Source organism: Notamacropus eugenii, chromosome 4, assembly GCF_028372415.1.
Source record: "Notamacropus eugenii isolate mMacEug1 chromosome 4, mMacEug1.pri_v2, whole genome shotgun sequence".
Lineage (NCBI taxonomy): Eukaryota > Metazoa > Chordata > Mammalia > Diprotodontia > Macropodidae > Notamacropus > Notamacropus eugenii.
Window position 1 is genome coordinate 223,193,382 of NC_092875.1, and position 25,268 is coordinate 223,218,649.

General features: G+C 31.7%; 1 protein-coding gene across 5 annotated transcripts in view; it reads left to right on the top strand.

The window, feature by feature from the left end:
* The window catches only part of CDH19 (cadherin 19), a 147,769-nt gene that overhangs the window by 83,892 nt on the left and 38,609 nt on the right, over positions 1-25,268 (top strand). For 3 of the 5 annotated variants that reach the window (XM_072604145.1, XM_072604144.1, XM_072604147.1), the window contains 6 exons: positions 456-575; positions 6,432-6,596; positions 9,122-9,303; positions 9,921-10,174; positions 14,844-14,965; positions 22,002-22,123. In XM_072604145.1, the coding sequence (XP_072460246.1) occupies positions 456-575; positions 6,432-6,596; positions 9,122-9,303; positions 9,921-10,174; positions 14,844-14,965; positions 22,002-22,123 (965 nt within the window). Of the gene's footprint in view, positions 1-455; positions 576-6,431; positions 6,597-9,121; positions 9,304-9,920; positions 10,175-14,843; positions 14,966-22,001; positions 22,124-22,397; positions 23,330-25,268 lie in introns of those variants that run through there. The other 2 variants (XM_072604148.1, XM_072604146.1) reach the window with 2 other exon arrangements.

Consider the following 25,268-nt stretch of genomic DNA (forward strand, 5'->3'; position numbering starts at 1 on the left):
TAAATATATCTATACTATTATTTATATTAGTAATATAAATACATAAAACTAACTCTTCCTTTTTTGTACTTAAAGTTCTAACTCCCAGACTGTGGTTAGACAAGAATATTTATGACAAGTTACTTATGGTGCCTCCAATATACCTACTTGCATATATATTACATCAGTTGTATCCCTTTGATTCAAGAATTCAATAAATTGTAATAGGCTTTGTTACACTCATGTTTCAGAACATAGACCATAAAAGCTGCATTGTTTTGTTTATGCTGTTTTATTGGACTAGTCTCCATCGTTTCTTGTGCATTAGTTATCTGCCTTGCCAAAAGGGTGACAAACTACCTCATGACTTCCTACCATTAATTCACAGAGGGAGAGGAGAATGCTGTACAGCTTCAAATTCATTGCTAAATATGGCAACCTCTATAATCACAGACCACCATTTATTGTCTCCACAGGAACTTCAGTTATCCAGGTTACAGCTACAGATAATGATGATCCTTCACATGGGAATAATGCTAGACTCCTTTATACTATACTACAAGGACGACCCTATTTTTCTGTAGAGCCAACGACAGGTATTACTAACAACGTGTAATTCTATGACATTCTAAATTGGGCATATAGAAGAACAGAATTGTAAAAGAACAAACTGGTAATGAAAATGAGTATCAGTTCTCAAGAAATTACAGTCTTAATTATTTCTTTTCTCCTTTATTAGATACATTATATCCAATTTATATAAAAGTAAGCTAATTTCTCCTTGGAATTATATTTTAAATTTCTGAATAAAATTAGTGATGCAATGGATACAATGAAAAATAAATAAATTTTATATATATATATATATATATATATATATATATATATATATATATATATATATATGTATATATGATGTGATAACGAATGGGAGGAAACTGCTTTATTTAATAAAAAGCCTTTCTAGACTCATGTTCTAGCACTGATGTTGGCCAACTGCATCACTGTAGGAAAGTCATTTTAGGTAGCTGTGCCTGCAGGTAACTCTCTAAAACTATAAATTACAGAATAGTAACAGACCTGCATTGATAGAGCTTCTTAACTTCAAGTTCCCTTCAGCAAAGCAATCACAGTTCCTGGGCCCAGAAATAGGGTGACACCGTGTGGTATGATATCGTGGAAAGTTGCCTAGGTCTTAAAATAAGAAATCTTGAGCCTGAGTCCTGACTTTACCATTTACTAGCTTGCCATATGGAAGTTACTTAATATTTCCATTTCTTTTCCAATTTCCTTATCTATAAAATGGAGAAATTAGTGATGAAAGTGGTTACAAAAGCTTTCTATAAAATTTAATGTATAATTATTAGCATGTTCTTACCCTGTCAATTGCCCTCTTGTCACTAATACTTTATTCTTTCTAGGTTTTCCTTAGACTGCTCTCTTCTGGTTCTCTTCATACCCATCTGATCATTTCTCACTCTCATTTGTGGGATCTTCATCCAGGTCATACCCACTAAACATAGGTGTCTCTCAGGTTTCTGTCCTTGGCCCTATTTCCTTCTTATATAATACTTCACATGGTAATCATATTGCCTCCCAAAGTTTCAGTTATCTATTTCTATATCTATGATTCTCAAATCTACTTGTCCAACTCTAACTTCTCTGCTGATTTCCAACTGTTTATTGAATATCTTAAACTGCATATCTTGTAGATATTTTAAAGTCTACGTATCTAAAACTGGATTTTTGACCAATAATTTAAAGTGAACACCCTAAATTTAAGTTGACATAAGAATATAATTTAGCACAAAGAATACAATAAACAATTTTATATTAATAAAAATACAGTATGCAACTTTGAGAAAGAATAAATTCCAAGGAGTAACCTCTTAAAGAAGACATTTTGGAAAATCCGTGGTCATTTATATGATGAAAGAAGCCCAAAACAATAAAAATACAAGTTGTATCAAATCCAAATTAAGAAATTTGTGTAAATTTAATATAGTGAATGATAGAATATTTGTCAAGGGATGTGGTCGAAACTCTAGATTAAAGGGTTGATCTGTAAAAGATGCAAAATTATTGGATCGTAATTGTGCATGAATTGTTAGCAGTGTACTTCACCAGTTTCCCCTTCATACTTCAAGCCTCATCTTCACTTTCTTAAGGGAAGCCATTGAATGTAATATTACCAAAATATATAAGGCAATTACATGTATATGTACTGTATACAAAGCCTTCATAATGACTAGAACTCAAAAATCTATCAAAACCTACATGAAAACAATATTTTTGAGAAACACAAGAGGGTGTGGCAACATGTATCAAGTAGTAGTAAGCCCAGACCTTTATTGATTTAATTAATATTGAACAATTCACACCAAAGTTACCTTTATTTAACCTCCATTTATTGATTATTACAAAGTCTTTGGCACAAATCCATACTCATGTTTTAGTCATTTACTGAAAATATATAGAATAGAACTAAGTGAATTTCAAATGTTAAAGAGATTGATGTCCACATGGGAAAGAAAAAATACTGTTTTATATTTAATAATAGGATATATGCAATATAATAATTTTTAGAATAATCAGCAGAAAATGTCCCATATCATAAGGAGAAAGATTAAGATTGCTGTGGATTCCCCTAGTTTTAAAACCGATGCCATCAGTTCTAAATAAAAGAGAGTATGAGTGTCAAGTCAAAGAAGGAGTTACACCATGGTGTTTTATTAATCATTTGATGCATGTATATAACATCACATTATATAGCTCCACTAAAAAGTGGATATGTTACTGTATCTCATGAACATTTCTCCATTGATAACATGTCCATTGAACTGGATATGTTCTATATTTTTAATGTGAAACACAAAGAACAGAAATTTAAAGCTCAGATTTTGAATCTACAGATCAAACTGAATTAATGGATAGGGTGATGCTTGCAAATTCCTTCATTTTCACCGGGCAACTCATGTGAATCATGGCATTATGTACGGGAAAGTTGGGATTGAGTATTTTAAAAGGCTTATTGACTTCATAAGACAAAGACTAAAAGGCAACAAATACCTGCAAAACACCAGTTTATATATACATATATATATGTATATGTATATATATATTTATATATATATATGTATATGTATATATATATATATATATATATATATATATATATATATATATATATATATATATATATATATATATATATATATATATATATATACACACTTTTTTGGACATGGTGAAATGGAAGACCACAGATCTAGAAGATATAATACTCTATACAATATTATAGAAAATACGTGTCTCACAATCTCAAGGTAGTTATTCAAATATTGACACTTCCTCCTCAAAAAAGAGCAAAAGAATGAACAAATGCTTGCAGAGCATATGGGAAATAGACTGATAGCTATAGAAATAACAATTCACCAAACAGACCTTACATCAGAAAACAATAACATAGGACAACTTTATGTATATGTCACTGGTATGATCATATTTTAGCTAAAACAGTTTATGTAATGGTAGAGTGATATCCACATGAATGCAATGAACAAAACAGCAAAAAAGTCATTATATAAATTATGGAGTTATACTGATTTTTTAAAATAAAAATGCAGAGATTTGTGATACCTATTCATACAAAATTCATTGCCTCGAGAAATATAGTAAGGTTATGCTAAGGCTATGGATTTCTTTATTAATATAGATTATGCCATAAAGTTGTGTAAACTATGCAAAATTTCATAATATCTTAAAATACTAGCTACTGCCAAATACTGAGAAAAATTATCTCATGTAAAATAAAAGATTGGCAAGACCTTATAATATAAATCAACCTCCACAAACTATTCCTATGCGTTTAACAAATGAACTATATTGGAACTGGAGTGTCACTACAGAAAGTATTGTTGCCCAGGCACAAAATTTGGCCCAAAGATTTCTTATAAATGTTTCCAAACTGAATATATGTGGTCTCTAAACTACCTGGAATTTTAAAAAATCAAATATATAGAGGTATAGAAGAAATGAGAGACATGTGGGACTAGAATGTGGGAATACGATGAGATGCATATCATCCTTGGCAACCTGTTTGAATTAAAAATAATGGCAATGATATGTGTTCTGAGCATACTAAATGGAATCTCAATATTTTTTCAACTATTTATGTATTTGCTTGCTTGTCCGTTTATTTATTTGCTTATTTATTTATTTTATTCACCTGCATACAAACCCAAAAATATTAAATGTAAAAGAGTAATAGCTGGATAACAACTTGTTCCTAAATCATTTATATTTCAACACTGTAAAATAGATAAGAATAATATAATAAGTTAATAATTAAAATAGTCAGTAAACATTTATTAATCACTTACAGGATCTGTGCTAAATGCTAGGGATATAAACATGAAAAAAAAAGGTAATACTTGCCTGCAAGGAGTTTATGATCTCACAATGGTAGACTACACAAAAAACAAGGCTGGAAAGGGTTGAGGAGAAGGTACCTGCCATATAGGCATGGTGAAGAAGTGAACATAATCCAAAATGAGTGCAGCAAGAGAATCCAAAAAATAGTAATAATACTTCATAGGTATATAACATTGAAAGATACATTTTCCCCCTTCAGCACTGGAAAATAAGTTATTCAGATGTTATTTTCCTTTTGGAAAAAATGCATATATAAAGGTTAAACCAAACTTCTTTCATTACAGTGATTACTTTCAATGCTAGCTTTAAAATTTAATATCTGGATTACCAGGGACAAGTTAGATAAAATGCTACATTTTTATTTTCAAATGTTATCATAGTTTTGGACATCAAGATTCATGGTTGTACATTGGCTATGATTCTTGGATCACTATGTCATTTTGTGCGACATACTTTCAATAATTTCTTATAATCATCAGAAATTTGGTTTTAATTATTTTTGGATCAATATACTATTAATATAATTTAAAATACAATACAATTTCACTAAGCATTAATTGATCATTTATTATGTCAAATACATACTTACAAATAGATTAAGTTGTCTGAATTCTAGTCAAATCTCTATGAATCCTAATACACTTTGGTTAGGAATTACTTATTTCACCATTTGTTTTTAGTAGTAAACTAAGCTGGAATAATCTTATAAAATATAAGCCAAATTTAAAATAGGAACCTAGTCTATTTTGCCTTTTGCTGATGTTTTGTTTCTAACCATAGATTGATTAAAAGAAACAAAACAAAACACCTTACTTATCTTTTGTTTTTGCATAGGTAATAATATAAAGGCACTGAAAAAAAAAATAAAAAGACAAAGAAAGAGGGCCACCCAAGAGTAATAAAAAGACAGAAAGACTAGAAATATAAGACTGAAGCATGTCAAGGGGCCCAAATATTTTCAACATCTAGGACAAAATTATATACATTCCAGAATACACTAAATGTGTTATATTTATATTATCTTTTTTGTCCAACCATTGTGTATATGTGTGTGTGTCTTAAAATTAGTTTTCTAAAAAGTGTTCAGATAAGATTAATCAATCCACTTTGGTTACTAACATAGCAAAAAAATAGGTTAACTTTTATAATTTAATACAATTTTTCAAAGACATGACTAAATGGATTCATAATCAGCTTGATTCTCCTGTGACTGGAAAACCTTTTAAAATAATCTGAGCTTTAACTTGCTTTGGTAGGGAGCTTATATAATGAAGTGAAATTGCTATATTTTTCATACAGCCATACTTTTTTTGAAATAGAAGAAACCTAAGTTTTCCTGAAGTTTAACCACTCATTTTACTCTGGGGAAAACTGCTGACCAAGTTAAGTGTCTTACCTAATGACTCCTAGTTAATTAGTGTGAGAGATAGTATACTTGTAGCTGGAAAACTTGAGTTTGAATTTTGTTTCATTCTTTTACTTGTCTAACAAATTTGTGTTAGTTACTCAAATTCACTTAGTTTCAGTTTCCTCATTCTTAAAGTAGAGATAAATAATACTTGTGCTAATTCGCCTGATTCCTTTGAGAAGCAAGTTATATAATGTATTTGTAGAGTCATCTATCTAAAACATGTGTGTATTTGTGTAAGCAATTTTTGTAACATGTGGTAGAACTTGGACTAAACTTCAGATCACGTGTCTCTCCCCTAGAGGTAGGAGAGAATCAGTTCTGCTTGAAACTTCCATTTTTGGATAAAGCCATCTAATCCAATTTCCTCATTTAAACTGAGATTCTAAGAGGTTAAGTGACTCACTCCCAGTTACATAGTAAGTATCTAAGGTTAAATTTGTACCAGGTCTTCCTCCCTTCAAATTCAGCATTCTACCTTGCTGCATTGAATCTCCTATGATGTTCTAGAATGATGTAGTTGCTGTCAGAGTGTGGTGCATGCTACAAAATGTTTACAGAATTATTATAAATTGATTTAATCATAACAGAATGATTGCTTAATTTTAAGGAATCCTAAGAATTTCATCACAAATGGACCGAGAGGCTGAAGACCAATATTTAGTTGTTTTACAAGCCACAGATATGCTTGGTCTTCCGGGAGGACTTTCTGGCACAACAACTGTCACAATTAATCTATCTGATGTCAATGACAATAGGCCTATATTTCAACTTGGTAAGTACCAGGATGGCTTAAATTTGAATTAGAGAAAATTTACCAGCAACTTAAGTCGATGCCACTTTTTTTTTTTATGACTTTCAGTTTAATGGAAAACAAGCAAATTTAGAGCTATTTGTAGCATAATAGAAAACTTATGTTAAACAGCTAAAAAGTACCTTATTTTTCTATCTGTGTTTGCTTAAATATTCGTGAAATAATTCTCCTCAAGCTGTGAGATAGGTAGTATGTATAGTTTTATTCCCATTACACATTAGGAAACTGAGGCTCAAGGAGGAAGCTTAAAGAAGACGTTCCAAATCCAAGGGACAGAGTTTTATTTTTTTTTTTATTGTTGTTATTGTTTCCCTTGTTAAAGCAGAATAACATTGAGTCCAAGCTGAAATATTCTTCTGATCGAACAAAATAGTCAGGTAATCAGAGACTTTGAAGTATATTATGTATTTTTTAAATCAATTCAGGATGATATTCCTATGCCAAAGAATTTGTTGTCTCATATAGTTTGTGTTGTTACTTAGTTGTTTCTGTCATGTATGACTCTTTGTGACCCCATTTGGAGTTTTCTTGGCAAAGACACTGGAATGGTTTTGTTATTTCCTTCTCCAACTAATTTTATAGATGAGGAACTAAGGCAAACAGGATTAGGTGGCTTGACCAGGGTCACACAGCTAGTAAGTGTCAGGCCATATTTGAACTCATAAAGATTAGTCTTCCTGACTTCAGGCCTGGCACTCTATCCAACACACAATTTAACTGCCTATATAGCTTAGACTTGCTTAGTTCAGGGAACTGAAGGGAAAAAAATTTTCTATGTGTAGAGGAGTTAAGCTTCAGGGCAAGACTAAGGTACTTGTTTAGTGGTACCAAATAGAAACTGGAAACAGATTTCCAGAGATGAGGAGCATTGGGAATATCTGTGATAGTAGTTTTGGAAACAAAAGGACAAAAGACTCGTTTTATGCCATTATACAAGTAAAGGAATAATTGAGGTGCGTGAAAGATGAAATTACTGAGAAAACAAAAGTTCAAGCTTCTGAGCATATAAATTTATTTAGCAAAGCATGCCAAATGCATAACAAATAGCGATCAGTCACCTTCCTCAGCTTTGACACCAAACCCTCAATATGAGGGGAGATTTTTAAACATTAAAAACAATCAAATAAGACCAATTAATTAAAAGGAAACAATTAACCAGGGTACAACATTAGGTAATCTAATTTGTAATTAGAGGAAAGATTAGGGAATTCCCAAGTTAGCAGAGGGAGAATGAATAAATACAATCTCCTGAAATTAGAAAAAGTGGTGTCTCACTCCCCCCAAGTGTCTGTAAACAATCAAAGGTACATTGAAACAATAATTGATTGATATGAGGTCAGTTTTCACATAAGAACTATAGGTTGCTTGAGATGTATAATTGTGATAAAACTCCATGTATCAATTTGAATCTCAATGGGTTTCTAGTCAGCATGTGGTCCTTATTCAGGGGTCTCTAAGTAGCAAGTGGAGGTGATCCAGCTTCCCAGCCAGGTAGGGCTGGATTCAAACAATGCAATAGCATTTCCTCCCAAATCCCACAACTGAATAACGATTTTTCACAAGACAACATTGGACTAAACCCATAGCTGAGTAGAAAGAAACTGAGCTAGATCCAGGTATGAGAAGATGGAATCAATGTGCTGATTAAATTCCCACAGCAACTTGAAAGGTGTCCACTCAAGCTTAATTTTTGACTCATACGATTAATAACACATAGCACATAAACTGACACATAGTATACTCCTAATAAATATTTGTTGATTGATTAATATATATTATTTTTAAATTGTTATAAATATTTATTTTGTAATGATTGCCATATAGAGTATCATTAATATATAATATAGAGTTATTAATAGAGTATGATTAGAGTTGATAAATTAAACAGGATGAGGCATGCTTTACAGATCACTCCCAAACTGGTTTGGGAGGAGAAATGCATTATATATGTTGTTGTATGTAGAAACAATAGTTTTCCTAAAAGTATTTCTGTCAGTCTTTCAGTTGCTTAATTTCAAAGTCATAGGATCATAGATTTCTGGTGGAAGATAATTTAGAGAGCAACTAGTTCAATCTTCTCCTTTTACAGGTGAGGAAGCTGAAGCCCAGAAAGGCTAAATAACTTAGTGTAGATCAAACAGGTAATGAGTTTTTTGAGGGAAGATTTTTAACTCAGGTCTCCAAACTCTGCAGTCACTATATGTAATTTCTACTTTCTTAGAATCATGGTCAACTCATCTCTCCTAATTTGATAAGCAGTCAGCCACTAAGTCATCTTGATTTTTCAATTCTAATATTCCTCATAGCAATGGAAACTCTTAGAATAATATCAAAATTGAGAAAGTGAAGGGTGGAGTAAGAGTCAGAGAAAGATATTCTAAATAGAGATTTTCAAATTATTGTGTATAGAGATAGACAATTTGGGCAGCAGTTATTCATACTTTGAGAAAAGCATAAATGTGATAATGCTCTATCTTTTCTTGAAGGACTCTACCACATGAATGTCTCTGAATCTGCCCCAATTGGAACTTCCATAGGAATAATCATGGCAGATGACAGCGACATAGGAGAGAATGCAAAAATGAATTACAGTATTGAAGATGGTTCACACATCTTTGACATTATCACCAATAATGAGACTCAGGAAGGAATAGTTGTACTAAAAAAGGTATTTATCCTTAAAAAGTAGTACACATAGACAAATAGTTGGGAATTAAATGAGTAAAACATGGAACTATTAAGAGTTAGGTTTTCCTCCTGTGATTTTTCACCTTAATTAAAAGCTGGCTTGAGAAGGAGAATTGCAAAAAAGAAATGAAATTTATTGCAAAATTAGAAGAATATCACTTATCATAATATATGACCAGTGACTAAAGAGGTTTTTTTTTTTTTTATTGAAGGCACAGTTTATGAATTCAGTTTGGATATTAGGAAATTTATTTTAATAATTCTTTATGAAAATTCAAAAACCGTGTAATATGTTTAAGTTTACCTAAAAGTATAATTATCATTCCAAAACAACTTTCATTAACTTCAATGACAAAATGGACTGCCTTAATTGTAAAGAAAACTTACTCTTTACAACGCCAATTAGTGAAACATCAGACTAAGTATAAAAGTTCAAAAGTATTAATTACCAGTAGATAGTATGTGCTCAACTAAGAAAGTTTAATAATTCAAACATTTTTACATTTTAAAACACTTGAAAGTAAATATACTAGTCATTAATCTATAATTAACTTTGCAATGCTGATTTTTTGAACACTACAATCTATTTCTCTGTAGAAATTGGATTATGAGGTCCAACGGCAATACAGTATTCGAGCAAAGGTGACCAACAGCTTTATTGATGAATATTTCCCAAAGGATGAAAATTCTGGACAAACTACTGTTATTAAAATTAGAGTAGAAGATGCTGATGAACCACCAGTTTTCTCCCACCTGGAGTATGCAATGGAAATTGCTGAAGAGACTCCCTATGGTTCCTATGTGGGCACTGTATTTGCCAGAGATCCAGATATTACAAACTCTCCAATCAGGTACGATCAACCAAATTCTCAATTCACTAAGTTGGGGAAACAACCATAACAATGAAAAGAATATAATTTCCCTTGGAACTGTAGTTTTAGATATCTTTCAAAACAAACACTAAAATATAGCACTTAATTTGATGCACAACAAATTCTAATTTTCCTCATACAGGGCTAAAGATACCTAAGCATGAGAAAAAATTTAGCGTTTTTTGTTTAATTGTTTTTTAATGGTGAACATTGAACTTTCATCCTTGAAAACTTGTGAGTAATACCATGTTTTAAAAGTGATTGGGTGTAGATATATGCTTAGTGGTAACTGTGATGGTTCCTCTATCTCTTTTATGTTAGAGAAAGCTGGCAGTGTAATCTGTTTATCAGCCAGATGAATGGGGAAAAATATTTTTTCAACACAAGATTAAATACCTGATATCTATGAATAGATTTTTCTTTTCCTAACTTCATCTTGAATTCAATGGCAATCTAGCAGATATGGCCTAGAATAAAACATAAATTATTTTGAAAACTACAAAATATTCTCATGGGTTATCTGTGTCCCTTCAATCACAACATCATTCCAGAGCATTTTACTATTCACTGTCAGTGTCTAATGACTCTCCTCTCCTCTCCTCTCCTCTCCTCTCCTCTCCTCTCCTCTCCTCTCCTCTCCTCTCCTCTCCTCTCCTCTCTTCCTTATTGACTGAAGCAAAGATATATACATACATATACACTCATATATGTATATGTATGTGTGTATATATACATATACATACATATATACAACTACACAAATACATATATAGGTATACATATACATACATACATATATACATATATGTATGTATATATGTATATACTTTCCAAGACAGCCCAAGAACTGTATGAACACAACTACAAAACACTTTTCACACGAATAAAGGCATACTATAATAATTGGAAAAATATCAGCTGCTCATGGGTAGCCCAAGCTAATATAATAAAAATGACAATTCTACCTAAATGAATTTATTATTTACTGATTGCCATACTAATCAATCTGAAAAAAAATTACTTTATAGATCTAGAAAAAATAACAAAATTCATCTGGAAGGACAAAAGTTCCAGAATATCAAAGAAATTAATGAAAAGAAATGCAAGGCAAAGTGATCCAGACATACCAGATACAAAACTGTATTATAAAGCAGTAATCACCGAAATCACTTAGTGCTGGTTAAGAAACAGAGTGGTAGATTAGTGAAATAGGTTAGTTACACAAGACATAGTAGTCAATGACTTAATAATCTACTTTTGATAATCCCAAGGACTCCATCTTCTGGGATAGAACTCACTATTTAAAAAAAAATAATACTGCTGGGAAAATTGGACAGGAGTATGATGGAAACTAGACATAGAGCTAGATCTAAGATATACTAAGATATGATCAAAATGGGTACATGATTTAGACATAAAGGGTGGTACCATAAGTAAATTAGGAGAGGAAGGAATAGTTTGCCTCTCAGATTTATGGAGAATTCATGACCAAATAAGAGATAAAGAACATTATGAAATGAAAAATGGATAATCTAGAATACATTGAATTAAAAAGATTTCACACAAAATCAAGGCAACCAAGATTAGAAGGGAAGCAGAAAGCTGGGAAACACATTTTACAGCCAATCTCTCACTATGGGCCTCATTTCTCAAATATGTAGAGAAGTGAATTGAATTTATAAGAATATAAGTCCCTCCCCAATTAATTAATGGTCAAAGAATATGCACAGGTAGTTTGAGATGAAGAAATTAAAGCTTTCTATAGTCACATAAAAGCTTTAAATCATTATTTATTAGAGAAATGCAAATTAAAACAACTGTGAGGTAACACCTCACACCTGTCAGATTGGCTAATATGCTAAAAAAGGAAAAGGATAAATGTTGGAGAAGATGTGAGAAAATTAAAATACTAATGATTTATTAGTGGAACTGTGAGCTGATCCAACCATTCTGAAGAGCTTTTTGAAACCATACTCAAAGGGCTATAAAATTGTGCATACCGTTTGATCCACCAATACCCTACTCTAGGTCTGGATTTCATAGAGATCGTAAAAAGGGACCCACATGTAAAAAAGTATTTATAGTAGATTTTTTTGTGTCAAAACGTTGGAAATTGAGGGAACATCCATCTATTGGGAAATGGCTGACCAAGTTATGTCATATGAAGGTAATGAAAATTATTGCACTATAGGAAATGATGAACAGGTGGACTTCAGAAAAACCTCGAAAGACTTAGATGAATTTATGCTGAGGGAAGTGAGCAGAATCAGAACATTGTATGCAGTCATATTATTCGATGACTGACTTTGATAGACTTAACTCTCCTCAACAATGCTATGACCCAAGATAATTCCAACAGACTCATAATAGAAAATGCTATCAACATCCAAGGAAAGAACTATGGAGTCTACCTACAGATAGAAGCATTCTTCTCTCTCTCTCTCTCTTTCTCTCTCTCACTCTCTCACTCTCTCACACTCTCTATATTTCTCTCTTTCTCTCTCTGGTTTCTCTTTCTTATGAGTTTTCCCTTTTTTTCTGATTCTTCTTTCACAACAAGACTAATGTGGAAATGTGTTTAACATGATATCACATGCATATCCTGTGTCAGACTGCATGTTTTCTTAGGGGAAGGGAGAGGAAAAACTTGAAACTTAAAATCTTACAATGCTGAATACTAAAAATAAAAATAACTATTTTTTTAGCCTTGCTTCAAACATGATTATTATCAGGTCCAAAAGTTGCCTCATTATGCCTTTGTAGCTTGAGAAAGTAGGGTAGGCATTTCATTTGGTCCTAAAGTTCAGAAATATTCCCAAGGAGTGAACATTTCAGAGCGGCAGATTTTAGTTCAATATAAGAAACATTTTCTTAGTTGTCGGAGCTATTTATAAATGGAAATCTCGCATCAAGAGTCTGAGATTTTCCTGATTTTTGACATCTTCTGGTTGGGAGACAGGGTAAATGGGATTCATGAATTATTTTTGGAATAGAGTAAATGAGCTCTGAGATCCCTTCACTAAAATTCAATTGAATAAATGTTAATTTTCTTACTGTGGTAAAAACAGTAAGATACAACGATAAGGTGTTCCTGATAGGTAGTTGAGAATAAAAACAATGTGGGTAAATTACTGTAATCTATAACAGCACATGATAAGAACATTCATTTGCATAAATAAGGTTCTTTGAAGTCTAAGGAGGAAAGATCTTACTAATTAGGAATTAGGAAAAGGAGGTGAGAAGGATCAAGGAAAGCTCCATGGATAAGGCAGTATATAATTCTGTACGGTTTAATTCACAAGCCCTCTTAGAAAGATTTGAATATAGCAAGGTGATATGACATAGAAGAAAGAGTACTAGAAGCTATGTCAGTGGACCTGCATTTAAATGTTAGTTCTTTTGTATATTATAGATGTGACTTTGAAAAAGTCACAACTTCTCAGATGTTCAGTTTCCTTTATCAATAAAAGAAAAAGAATATTGGATTGGACTGGACTTAGGCTCTAAATAGATGATTTCTTAAATAATATGAGTGGAGATAATAGAGTAGAATCAAGAACTGCATTTCCATAAAGCAGAATCCTTTAATACATTTAGGCTTATATTATTAGAGATATCTATTCTAATTTTAGTTGTTATCATCTTTTAATAATAATAATAATTATTATTATTGTTATTATGAAATTTGTTGATCTCTTATCAAAATCTTCACAAATGCACATACCTTTATTACAAAATCTCAGTATACCCAAGTTCTTTTGTCTTTTCTTTTTGTATTATTAATCACTTTTAGGCTTATGTTGCATGCTGAGCACTTTCAAAATCTCTATCACTATACATTTTGCTGCCATTCTGTATTAATCTCACTAGAGAATTCTTTAACCAGTATTTTATTCAGGCAGTGTCATAATAGATTTTAGAAGCAGTGCTTTTGTTAAGTACAAGGAAGAACAGGCTAATTCTTCTCACAGATGGAAGGAAGGAGAGGAGGCCCTCTCATTCATCTTTCTAAAATCATTAAAACTCTATCTATTCAACTTACAGGACATTTTTAAAATTGTTCAGTGTTATATATTTTACTCTAAAAAGTTCTTGGTTTGACACTGTATCAGAGCAGGACTTATATAATTACTGTAATTATGCCCAAAGCTTCTTGTTGAAAATAGTAGGATGGAATGCGCATACTTTTCTTGGATTGGTGCACATACTGATCCCAGGTAGAATAAAGGTAGGGAAGATATTTTGTACTCCTCCTCCCTAAATAATGAATATAATACTGATTATATATAGATATATATATTTGTTACTTATTTTAATGTTCTAAATAAAATTTCTGTCCTTATTTATCAACTATGTAAACTCAGATATTTTTTTCCTTCTCAGCAATTATGATAAATAGTACACCTTCTGTCTATTTCATATTAGCCCCTAATGTTTCATATTAGAAGTGAAATATTTTTAGATTAGTTAAAAATATATTTGCAGAAGTATTTCAGAGACACTTGAAATGAACATTGATGGTGAGCTTCCTGTTAGAGCAAATCCTATTTACAATCATATTTGATGCTGGTTTTGAGGATGACAATAGCTTTATATGTCACCATTTCATAGAGGATATCTCAGCAAATGTCTTTCCTTTTTGGTTTAGGTACTCTATTGTTGGCTCCAATTTATTCAGCATTCTTGACAATGGTACCATCATTATAACTCAACCTCTGGACCGAGAGACAGCTGTGTGGCACAACATAACAGTTATAGCCACTGAAAAAAGTGAGTAAGAAGTTAGGAGCACCATGTGCTTTATGTACTGCACAGATGTAATTTAATTATTACCAACGTGGCCCTTCCTGGAAGGAAAGGATTCATATTTCTCAAGCATGATATTATTTAGGCTGTTTGTTATTATGAGGCATTATTTGAGTCATTAGCTTTATGAAAGCAGAATTCATTCGAGCTCCAAGGAAGAACTTGCATTCTTTCATAAAAGATATTGAACTGGAAAGGGAAAAACAAAGGAGTTACCATGGAAGTTGTAATACTAATGACATCTGAATTATTCCCCTGATGTAAGACCTAAAGGTAAATGAGACTTTTGTTAGTTTCATAACAGCTTTCTTTAATTGTGTAGAATAAGTCAATCTATTTTTAATAGCAATCAGAAGCCTGTTCGGAAAATTAATTGATAATGTTGCATATCATTCAAGGAGGCTAGCTACCCAATAATTAAATCCGGCAGCACTTCCTGTATGAATTCCACTTGTCAGCTTTTTTCTGAAACTGAAATACTAATTGGTTTTTTGTTCATATGTTCTATGACTGTGGATAATTTGCTATAAGGGATTTCCTTGCATGTTTGGATCAGTTATTAGTAAAAGTTTTGAGTTAAAACATCGCCATTTAAACTTAATTTTATTGGAGAGAAAGAAAAAGACAAGGGAACCGAAAATCAGTTGTGGAAGTCCTTCTAATGGATGAATTCAAAGTAATCAGTATTACTTCAAATAGTTATTAAATAACGCTTGATTGTACTTGTTAAAATGTTTAAATTGAAGTCTCACAAAAATAGGGTGCAAGTGGTTAAGCTGATAGATCTTTTAGATTTAGTTTCAGATATCATGCATAACTCAAAATTAATCTCTTATAAAATACTTCCATAATTATCTAGTTAATTAACTGATCTTAAAATATTTAGAACGATTTAGTCCAAAATGCTAGAAGATCCAACATTTGTCAAAACTGATTTTATATATTAAATTCAGTAACCTTTCTTTATTGGATTTTGAAAAAAATTTTTAAATAAAAAAGATCTTTCTTCCCACCTATTATAAAGTTGGTACATGTCATAGTGGAATGGAGTATATTTTGAGCATATTTTTGTCGTGTATTGAATGCTGCTATGAAAACGCTGCAGGATGATTTTGGTCTGTCTTCTGAATCTTCTATTTAACTAAACAATAAAGGATGTGAGAACAAATATTACAATTGAATAAATGTCTCCTGCAGCAACAGAAATGCCAAGGCTTTCAATGTCAAGAAACACAAAGATATTTGTTATAAAGGCAGAGAGCCTTTATTCATTGGGTGTATCTGTGACCAAATTAACTATTTATAATGTCACTTTAAGTATCAATTGGAAAAGTTGTAGAGAGAGTTCAAGAAAAGTTTGGGCATGTATGAAAATGGAATTCCCACAAATTGATTTTAATATTTCACATACTACAAAGTAATAATAATAGTAAAATATGTACAACTGAATTTCATGTAATGTTATTTATCCTTCCTTCTGAGAGAAGAAATGCCATATTTCCATTGTATGAGCCATGTCAAGTGTTAATTGAAGGATACAACAAATAGATGTCAACTTTGGTTGCTGGGTTTTTTTAAGCATTTTCATGGGTGTTGGACACAATTTATTTCACTTTCTATGTCCATTACGATATTCCTGAGGTTATATAACTCAATAGCAAAAATCTTTACATTTTTCGTATCAATAGGAAAGTTTATTTGTGAATAGGGGCAAACCCGCTATTCTAAATGGAGATAGATATCAGGAAAAATTTTTGAGAATGTAACAAGAACAAATTCAAATATTTTTATCTATAGGGTAGCCATTATACTTAACTATCTACACTTATCTAGAAACAAAGAAGTTATTCACATGTCAAGGTCTTTTGCAGTTATGTATTATAGTAAGGGCTATTTATATTTCATTGTGTATTGTAGTAAGAATTGCAATGATTTTTCAAGCTACGTAAACAGGTTATATAGTATCACTAATAACTGATATTAAAAATAGAATTTATCGTGTAAACTTACATAAAGTGACCAAATTAAGCAAGGGAGATCATATGCTATTGGCTTCTGTTTTATATTGTCTATACATAGAACATGATATCAACAAAATGAAATGATATAAACCCAAGGCTACAAAAGTCATAGGATAGTTTCCAAAGTATTTTGATTACTTACTCAAATTCTCTATGTAAGATATTAAAGAATTGTGGGACTAGCTGAAGATCTTAAAAACTTACAGTATCAGCAAGTAATGGCAAATACCTTTTGATTTAATATGAAGAGTGGTATTGTTTTACATGGAAAACATTGTCTTTGCAAATGTGACTCATACACAACGAAAACTAGACCACCTGGTCTACAGCAATGCAACTATTAATGTCACCATTTTTATGTAAGCTCCTTGAGAAGGGGTAGAGTTTCAATTTATTTTCCTTACATCCTCAGTGCTTGACTAGAACATAGAAGGAACTTAAGGCCTGTGTAGCTACATGACACAACTGATAGAGCTTAGGTCCTGGAGTCAGGAAGACCTGAGTTCAAGCTTGGTCTTAGACATTAGCTATGTGACCCTGGAGAAGACATTTAACCTTGTTTGCCTCAGTTTAATTATCTCTAAAATGAGCTATAGAAGGAAATGACAAACCACTCTAGCATCTTTTCCAAGAAAACTCCTATTGTCCCAAAGTGTCAAATGAGACTGAATAGTACAACAACAAAAACCTTCTCGCTGAATTAAATCAAATGTGTTACTTACATCCCAAAGAAATTATATTTGACTGCAATTTGATATTTCACTGAAAGAAGGTAAGATTAATTGGTTGAGTGGATTAACATCTTTATAATAAAAATATTTATGATAAAAATATATTTTGCCTAAAATCTTTATAGTACATGAGAAATAGAATAAATCTATATTCAGAAACATCTTCAGGTATGTTCATTATGTAAAAATTTTTGAGAATAGATACAGAAATATTTATATCATAATAATTGTGTCTTTCTTCTAAGCAAAAAAAAGAAAATTATTTGTATATGCCCAAAATATTAAATGAAAAATATTCATGTGCATATCCATTCCTATTTATATATGACACCCATTTCTTAAGTTGTTTCTGATTTATACATCATTTAGTCAATAAACTTCTACTATGAGTTGAGCACTATTCTAAGTGCTGTGGATGTGAAGGTAAAAGTCTCTAACCTCAAGGAAATTAGTCAAAATGAAGGAGATAACATGGAAAGATCTATGTACAAAAATCATATATATAAAATAAACTGGAGAGTCCTTCCATGTAGGGTAAGGACTGAAATTAAAGGGAATGAGGGGAAGTTTCTTACAGAAGTCTGAATTTTATCTGGGACTTAACAAAACCTGGGGAAACCAGGAGGCAAAGCTGAGGAGGCACAACATTCCAGGCATTGGGACAACCAGTGAAAATGCTTTGAGTGAGAAGGTAGAATGTCATGTACAAGAAACAGAAAAAATTCTAGTTTCACTGAGTTGCAGAGTGTTTGTGAGGAAGAAAGGAAAGTAAGGATTAAAGAAACTATAAAGGTAGGAGAAGGCAAGTTGTGAAGGGTTTTTAATGCCAAATGAAAATTTTATATTATATCTGAAGCTGATAAGGATGTAATGGAGTTTATTGAATGATATATGTGAAGGGTATGTGAAGGGAGGGGGGCAAATGACATGGTCAGATCTTCACCAGGAAGTTACATATGTAAAAATGAGAGAAGGTCCCATGATGGATACCACAATTCTACTAATATTTATTAAAGATATAAAGCAGTCTCATAGAGTATATGGCCTATGCAAAGTTCAATCCTGTTTCTTTTTCTTTCTCCCTCTTTCTCTGTAGTATTTGATGGGGGAATGTGAGTTTACATTGCATACGTGCATACTCATATCTCTATTACAAATTTATACAACTAATCTTACAAATAACAGCAATAAGACACAATGACAATTGTCTTGAAATGAATGCAAAATCAATAAGCAAGAATCTGGGTGGGAAACCATTGTCCTAGTTTTCACTAAAGGACAAACTAAGATTTATTAAAAAACAACAAGCTAATATTGACATTAAGTTAATTGAGTTCTAAAAGTTTCAGAAAGGGACAGCAACTATCAAAGTGAAACATATCAGAAGAAAGAATCAAAGGAGAATAGTGAGTGCTGAAAATTAATTTTAGGTATTAGGTAAGGTACCATTACAAACATTAAATTTGCTTATCATGAAATCTTTCAGAATTAAACTAAATGAACTTGAGGTCATCTTCTATCCCTTTTTTAAAGTTGTTTAAAGTGTTTCTAATTTTTAAATGTATATATTTTGGAATAATCTAGCAAACAAATTAGGTTTACTGGCATAGTTCCACATGAGCAATATTTTTGAAAATACAGTTCAATAAATTTATCTGCCAAATTATAAAAGATAACCTCAGGAAAACAAAAGGTCACTCAACTGCAAATTAATTCTCTATAATACCAGTTGCACTTCTTGAAAACTATGAATGATCTTGTACATAAAATTGGTTTCACTATTAAAAGGAATAAAATATGCCATTTTATAATTTCTCATAATTATTGACAAGCTTCTCAGTGAAGTAGGCAAGCTATATATCAGGATGCCAGTTAAATTAAGACATTCAATATATTTTTCTAAACATATATACATACATACATAAATAATTAGTATGAAATTTATAGACTTGATTTCATTTGTATTTCTTATAACATTTCATTTCACTGGCTTTACTACTAATTTGCAAGAAAATTAGTTTTGCAGTTAAAATTAATTCATTGTTCCTCTCCCAAATTTTAATGTTTTTTTCTTATGTTTTAAAACAGAACTCCTTGATTTTTAACTTCAAATAGTTTCTTTATTTATGAATTCTGAAACCATTCAAGTTTTTTCTGTGGGTAAGGCACTCTTTTAGGCCCTGGAGAATGAATGTGTTTATGATTTCATGATAATAAGGAAGTCCTAGTGAGAAAACTCTTATACCGATACAGAATTGAAATTTAAAGGGTTAGAAAATGGCTTAGGCCCTAAAGAAGCCAGATGAATTAATTGCCTGGAGTCTAAGAATCACTAGGTGTCAGAAATAAAACTGGAATGCAGGACTGCCCTGACACAGAGTTGGCTTTTAGTCAAAACTCAGCTCAATTTACAATGGCACATTACTTTAAAAAATAATTTTAGCTCTTCTAGTGTAAAAAAAAAAAAATAGAAGTAGTAAACTTTAAGAATCTCTTGAACTTGGTCATAGAAAGCAAGATACAAATAAAACTGCCAAAAAGGAATAAATAGCTGGCACATGTGATATTTTATCTCTAAAATCAGAAATGAAAACATGTATTTATGTAGGGAGAATATAAAGAACAGTGAAAAGAGACCTGACTATGCAGTTAGAGAACCTGTATTCAAATGTTACCACTGATGTTTGCTTTCTCTATGACATTGGATGGATCACCTAATATTCCTGAATCTTAATTTCATTATTTTTAAAATAAGTGGGTTGGACGGAATGGTCTCTGGGGTTCCTTCCAGCTCTAAATCTGTAATGGTATGATAGACAACTACTTTATAAATTATATTAATATGCATGGACATGCATACATTTGCATGCATACACATATATATTGAGTGAATGTGTGTATGTGTATGTGCATGTATATAGTACGTGTGTGTGTACATAGGCAGTCTTGGAGTTGTGAAAACATACCTGCTTTGTCCTCCTTCCAACATATCCTACTTATGTGAACATGGGAAACTCACTTCACCTTTCAGTGAACAAGCTACTTTATAAAAGTTGTAGAAATTTTGTTGATTTCCATTGACAAATAGTGTCCTCTCATTAATGAGTTCCCAATAACTATGAAATGACATGTCTAATAGATAGTTAGATAGAAAGATGGATAATTAGCTAAACTGATAGACAAACAATGCACACATGAACTATCTTTATACCTGGGTGACATTAGAGAATTCGGTTAACTTCTCAGTACCCTAGACACCTGTACATTACAGAGAATGTGCTAACCTAAGTTGGTAGAACAGTTCCTTTGCTAGATAAATAATAAGTGTCAACCCTCATGTAATTATATATCTATATCATCTCTCTATATATATCTATATTACACATACACACATATATGTGTATATATGTGTATATATATACATATATATATATACATATGTATGTATGAATCTTATCTACATACTTATGAGGTAACTGCCCTCAAGAAGCATTATTAAGTGACACAGGATATATAGGTGTCTTGGCTTTTTCCTGAATAATTCTTTTTCAACACTTTCTAAAAATTGCTCCATTTATATCCTGCCCTCACTGGTATACTACAAACTGATAGGAATAGAAATACAGATAAATCCTTGTATCACATGACCTTTTGTATTACAGAGTTCAAACATTCCAAAGGTACAAAAAAGCTCTTTTATTCCATATTTTATTCAATATTATTTTATTCCTTTTTAATAACAAAGCCAAACTGTGGTATAAAATAGTTTCTTCTAATACCTTCATCCCCAAACAACCACTACTAACATACATTTTAAAACTTGTTGACTATCACTTGCCTGGCACTTAGCAGGTATTTTAAATAAATTATTATTTAATATATTATATGTATATTGGTGCAGGCATAAGGGAAATTGGATTTCTCCTTTATTCTTACAGAAATTTGGACAACAGATGCCTAAAACTATTATGATAGTGTGAGGCATGTTTAAACTTTGATCTTCATGAACATTTATTTATCAATTCACATACATTCAAACTGTGCCTCTCTATGATTATAGTGAAGTCTGGCTATTGACATACCATTTATTCCCAAAGGTGTTATTTCCTATGACTTTTACAGAATTTCTGAGTAAAATATAATATACAGGGGCTCCCTAAACAGACTACATAATTAAGTGCTTTAAAATGGTTGATTTTATAAAAATATAGGACTTTAATTTTTAATTTCATTTGCTTTTTCCCCCAGATAATTCACAACAAGTATCTGAGGCACATGTGTATGTGCAGGTTCTGAATGTCAATGACCATGCCCCTGAATTCTTCCAGTACTATGAGACATATGTTTGTGAAAATGCAAATGCTGGGGAGGTAAGAGGATAATCACTAGTTTAATGAGTTAGTTCAATCTTTGCTACACATATTGTATAATGAATTTCCTTTAATTGATAATATTTCAGTATGGCTGCATATAAAAAAAAATTATTATCCTAGTGCCCAGGCTACAAGTTCCTCAATTATAAACTGAAGGTTTTACTAAAATCATCTCTGAGATCTTCATCATATATATTGGGATATTATTTTTTTATTTAATGGTGATTGGCAACACTCTCATAAATGCATTTTTTCTATTTCCTCCACCAAGGGAGTGACCTTTTATCTGAAAAGAACAGAAAAAGTGATTAATAAGACTTGTCACACAAGACGAATAAGAATATGTAGGAGACAGCATCACCTAGTTGTCCTAAATGACTCTGTCACATGACTCATATGATCTACATCCTGTAGTAGCAACAAAAACAAAAATAAAAAGACTCCAAAAACTAACAAATTTAAGTACTTGGCCATTGTCAACAATATTTGGAAGATGATGGAAAATAGAAGAGGCTACATAAGACTAAAGAAGAGCAAATTTAGTAACATTTCCAAAAAACAAGCAAATATTGATTCCAAAAACTAGAGACCAGTGAAATTTACTTTGATTATTTGTTAGGATCTAATGCTGGGAAGTAGAAGTGGAGATTTTAGAATTAAATGAGATACCTAAGAGTGTCTTAATTTTCTCTTCTGCAAAATGGGGTTAATACTAGTATCTACCTTCCATAATTGTTGCAAGGATCAAATGAACTTGTAGTTGTAAATCACTTAGGACAGTGCCTGGCCCATAATAAGCACTATATGAATGAAAGCTACTACTAGGAGTAGTAGTAGACACAGTAATAATCATCATCACCGTAGTAGTGCTGAAAACACAGGTCTTTTTATTTGATAGTTTCTACTGGACACAACTTCCAAGCACAAAATTGATTGAGAAGTATAAAGAATGTGAGACCTAACTGTTTTCATTATTAATTTAAAATAAATACTTTGCTAAATGTGCCTTAAAATAATTAAGCTTTTCCAGCAAAGTGTTTCTCTTGCATGTTTAATAATGGAACAAGTTTCCATTGTAGATCTCACCAGAGACTCATTCATATTTTTCCTGAGTATTTACATAGAGAGATGAAATTGGAGATATATTCTTACCAATTGTCCTATTCCATCGTAGAGGATATCTGTTGCAAAGTCTGAATAAAAGAGGAATTCCTTATACATGGAAAGTTATGTAGATTCTCCTATTTCTGGTTGCCATTGTTACACTTATTACACTGAACTGTAGCACACTCAGGAGTCTCCTCAGGAAGGTCTAGAGACACTCTAAAGAGATCAGAATATGCATTTTTTCAACAGAAAACAAACAGGTTAAGGAGATGAAGAATGCACAGAGTTCATATTTTGATGTGTAACTGATGGAGTCAATTTTATTAGACCATCAGTACACAAGCAATGTCATGGATAAGCACTATTGGTGGCCTATACACTTGACTTAGGACGGAATGAGTGAAAGAGACCATATAAAACTGAATGGGGGGAATTATGCAGCAGGTCTAGTAATGCAGTAATAGCAACAATTTATAATAACAAAGTGCTTTAATGTTGGTAAAATGTTTTCATTATAACAATGGAGTGGGTAGTACTCATTTCATTATGACTACTTTGTGGTTAAGAAAATGAAGGCTCTGAGAAGTTAAAAAAAAATAGCCATGTTTATAAATTCAGTAAATATGTGAACTAGATTTCAACTAATATCTCCTGAGCCAAGGCCATCCTCTGTCCTATATGATGCATTGGATCTCTTGCTACTATTAAAACTAGCATATGTCACAAAACCATATAGTTTGAATGTTGATACTCTTCTGGTAGGGTTATATGTTTGAAAACTTTTAAAAAACACCCCTATGATATTAGAAAAATGAAAAATGAAGTCCCAAGGAACAAATGAATAAAAGTATAATGGATATGAGTAGATTATAACCTAACATTGTTATGCAAGAAAAGTGCCAGAAGACTTGTCTCTGAAGATAAATGTGACCAGAAAAGAAAAGTCTGCTTGTGTAGTAAAAGTAAAGGATAACAGATAATCTAAGCACTGCTTTAATACAAACAGAATCCTGGGTACGTCTTCTGTGGAGGATTTAGAAAAACACATGGACAAAAAGTATTTAAAATAAGAGAGCAGACAACATTGTATTGGGGTATAAACTGGCCTTGGAGTGAGGAGGATCTCTGTTCAAATCCCATTTCTGATATCGATTGGCACTGTGATCCTCCAAAATTCACTTAATCAGTGCTCTAAGCATCTTTGTAACACTGCAAGTTACCAAGAATGTGCCACACAGAATTAGTTGAGGTAATTTACTCAGTCAGGAATTATTTTACCAATGAAATCATATTTCCAGTCCCCTATTGCTAAGAAAGCATAACTATGTTATAAGCTACATTACTCTAAGGCCACTGTCATTGATGACATCAAAAATCTATCAATGTATTCAAATAAAAATAATTGAATGGAACTATTTGTTGTTAAAGTAGGCACAAATAATGAACAGGATATGACAATTTCAGACAACTTCGGCAAGACAGGAGTATATGTTATGATTACCCATAAAACTAATCAGTGGGACAACATGAAAGTATATAAATGCCTTATTAAATGCATGCTGACTTAAATATTGAAATATAATTTCAAAACAGCCACACAAGTTATTTCAATTAATATAAAAACTGATCTGCCTTGGATATATGGTTATGCCATGGAAAGTAAAGAGTCTGCAGAGTCTTGACTCTGGATTTTGCTAAAATGTTAACTAAACTCTACAAAGGAGAGAAACATTAGTTAGGCTTTACCCCTATCCTCTTGTGATGAAAAGATATTTGAAGTTGGATAGAGAAGGGATTTGACTTAATACAGTGATTGAACTTAGAAGGTATTTAAAAATCTTCCACAAAAATGAGCTTTTATAGCAACAGAATTGTTGAAGCATAGCGAAAGGTGTGATACCATGAAAATCCACATGTGGATGAAAAATAATTAACTTAAACCTTTGTTCTTACAAATAATTTTCTAATATCTGAAAGAAGAGCATTCTCATGTGGGACATGCATATTTAGTGGGAACAGTGTTCATTAAAGTGGT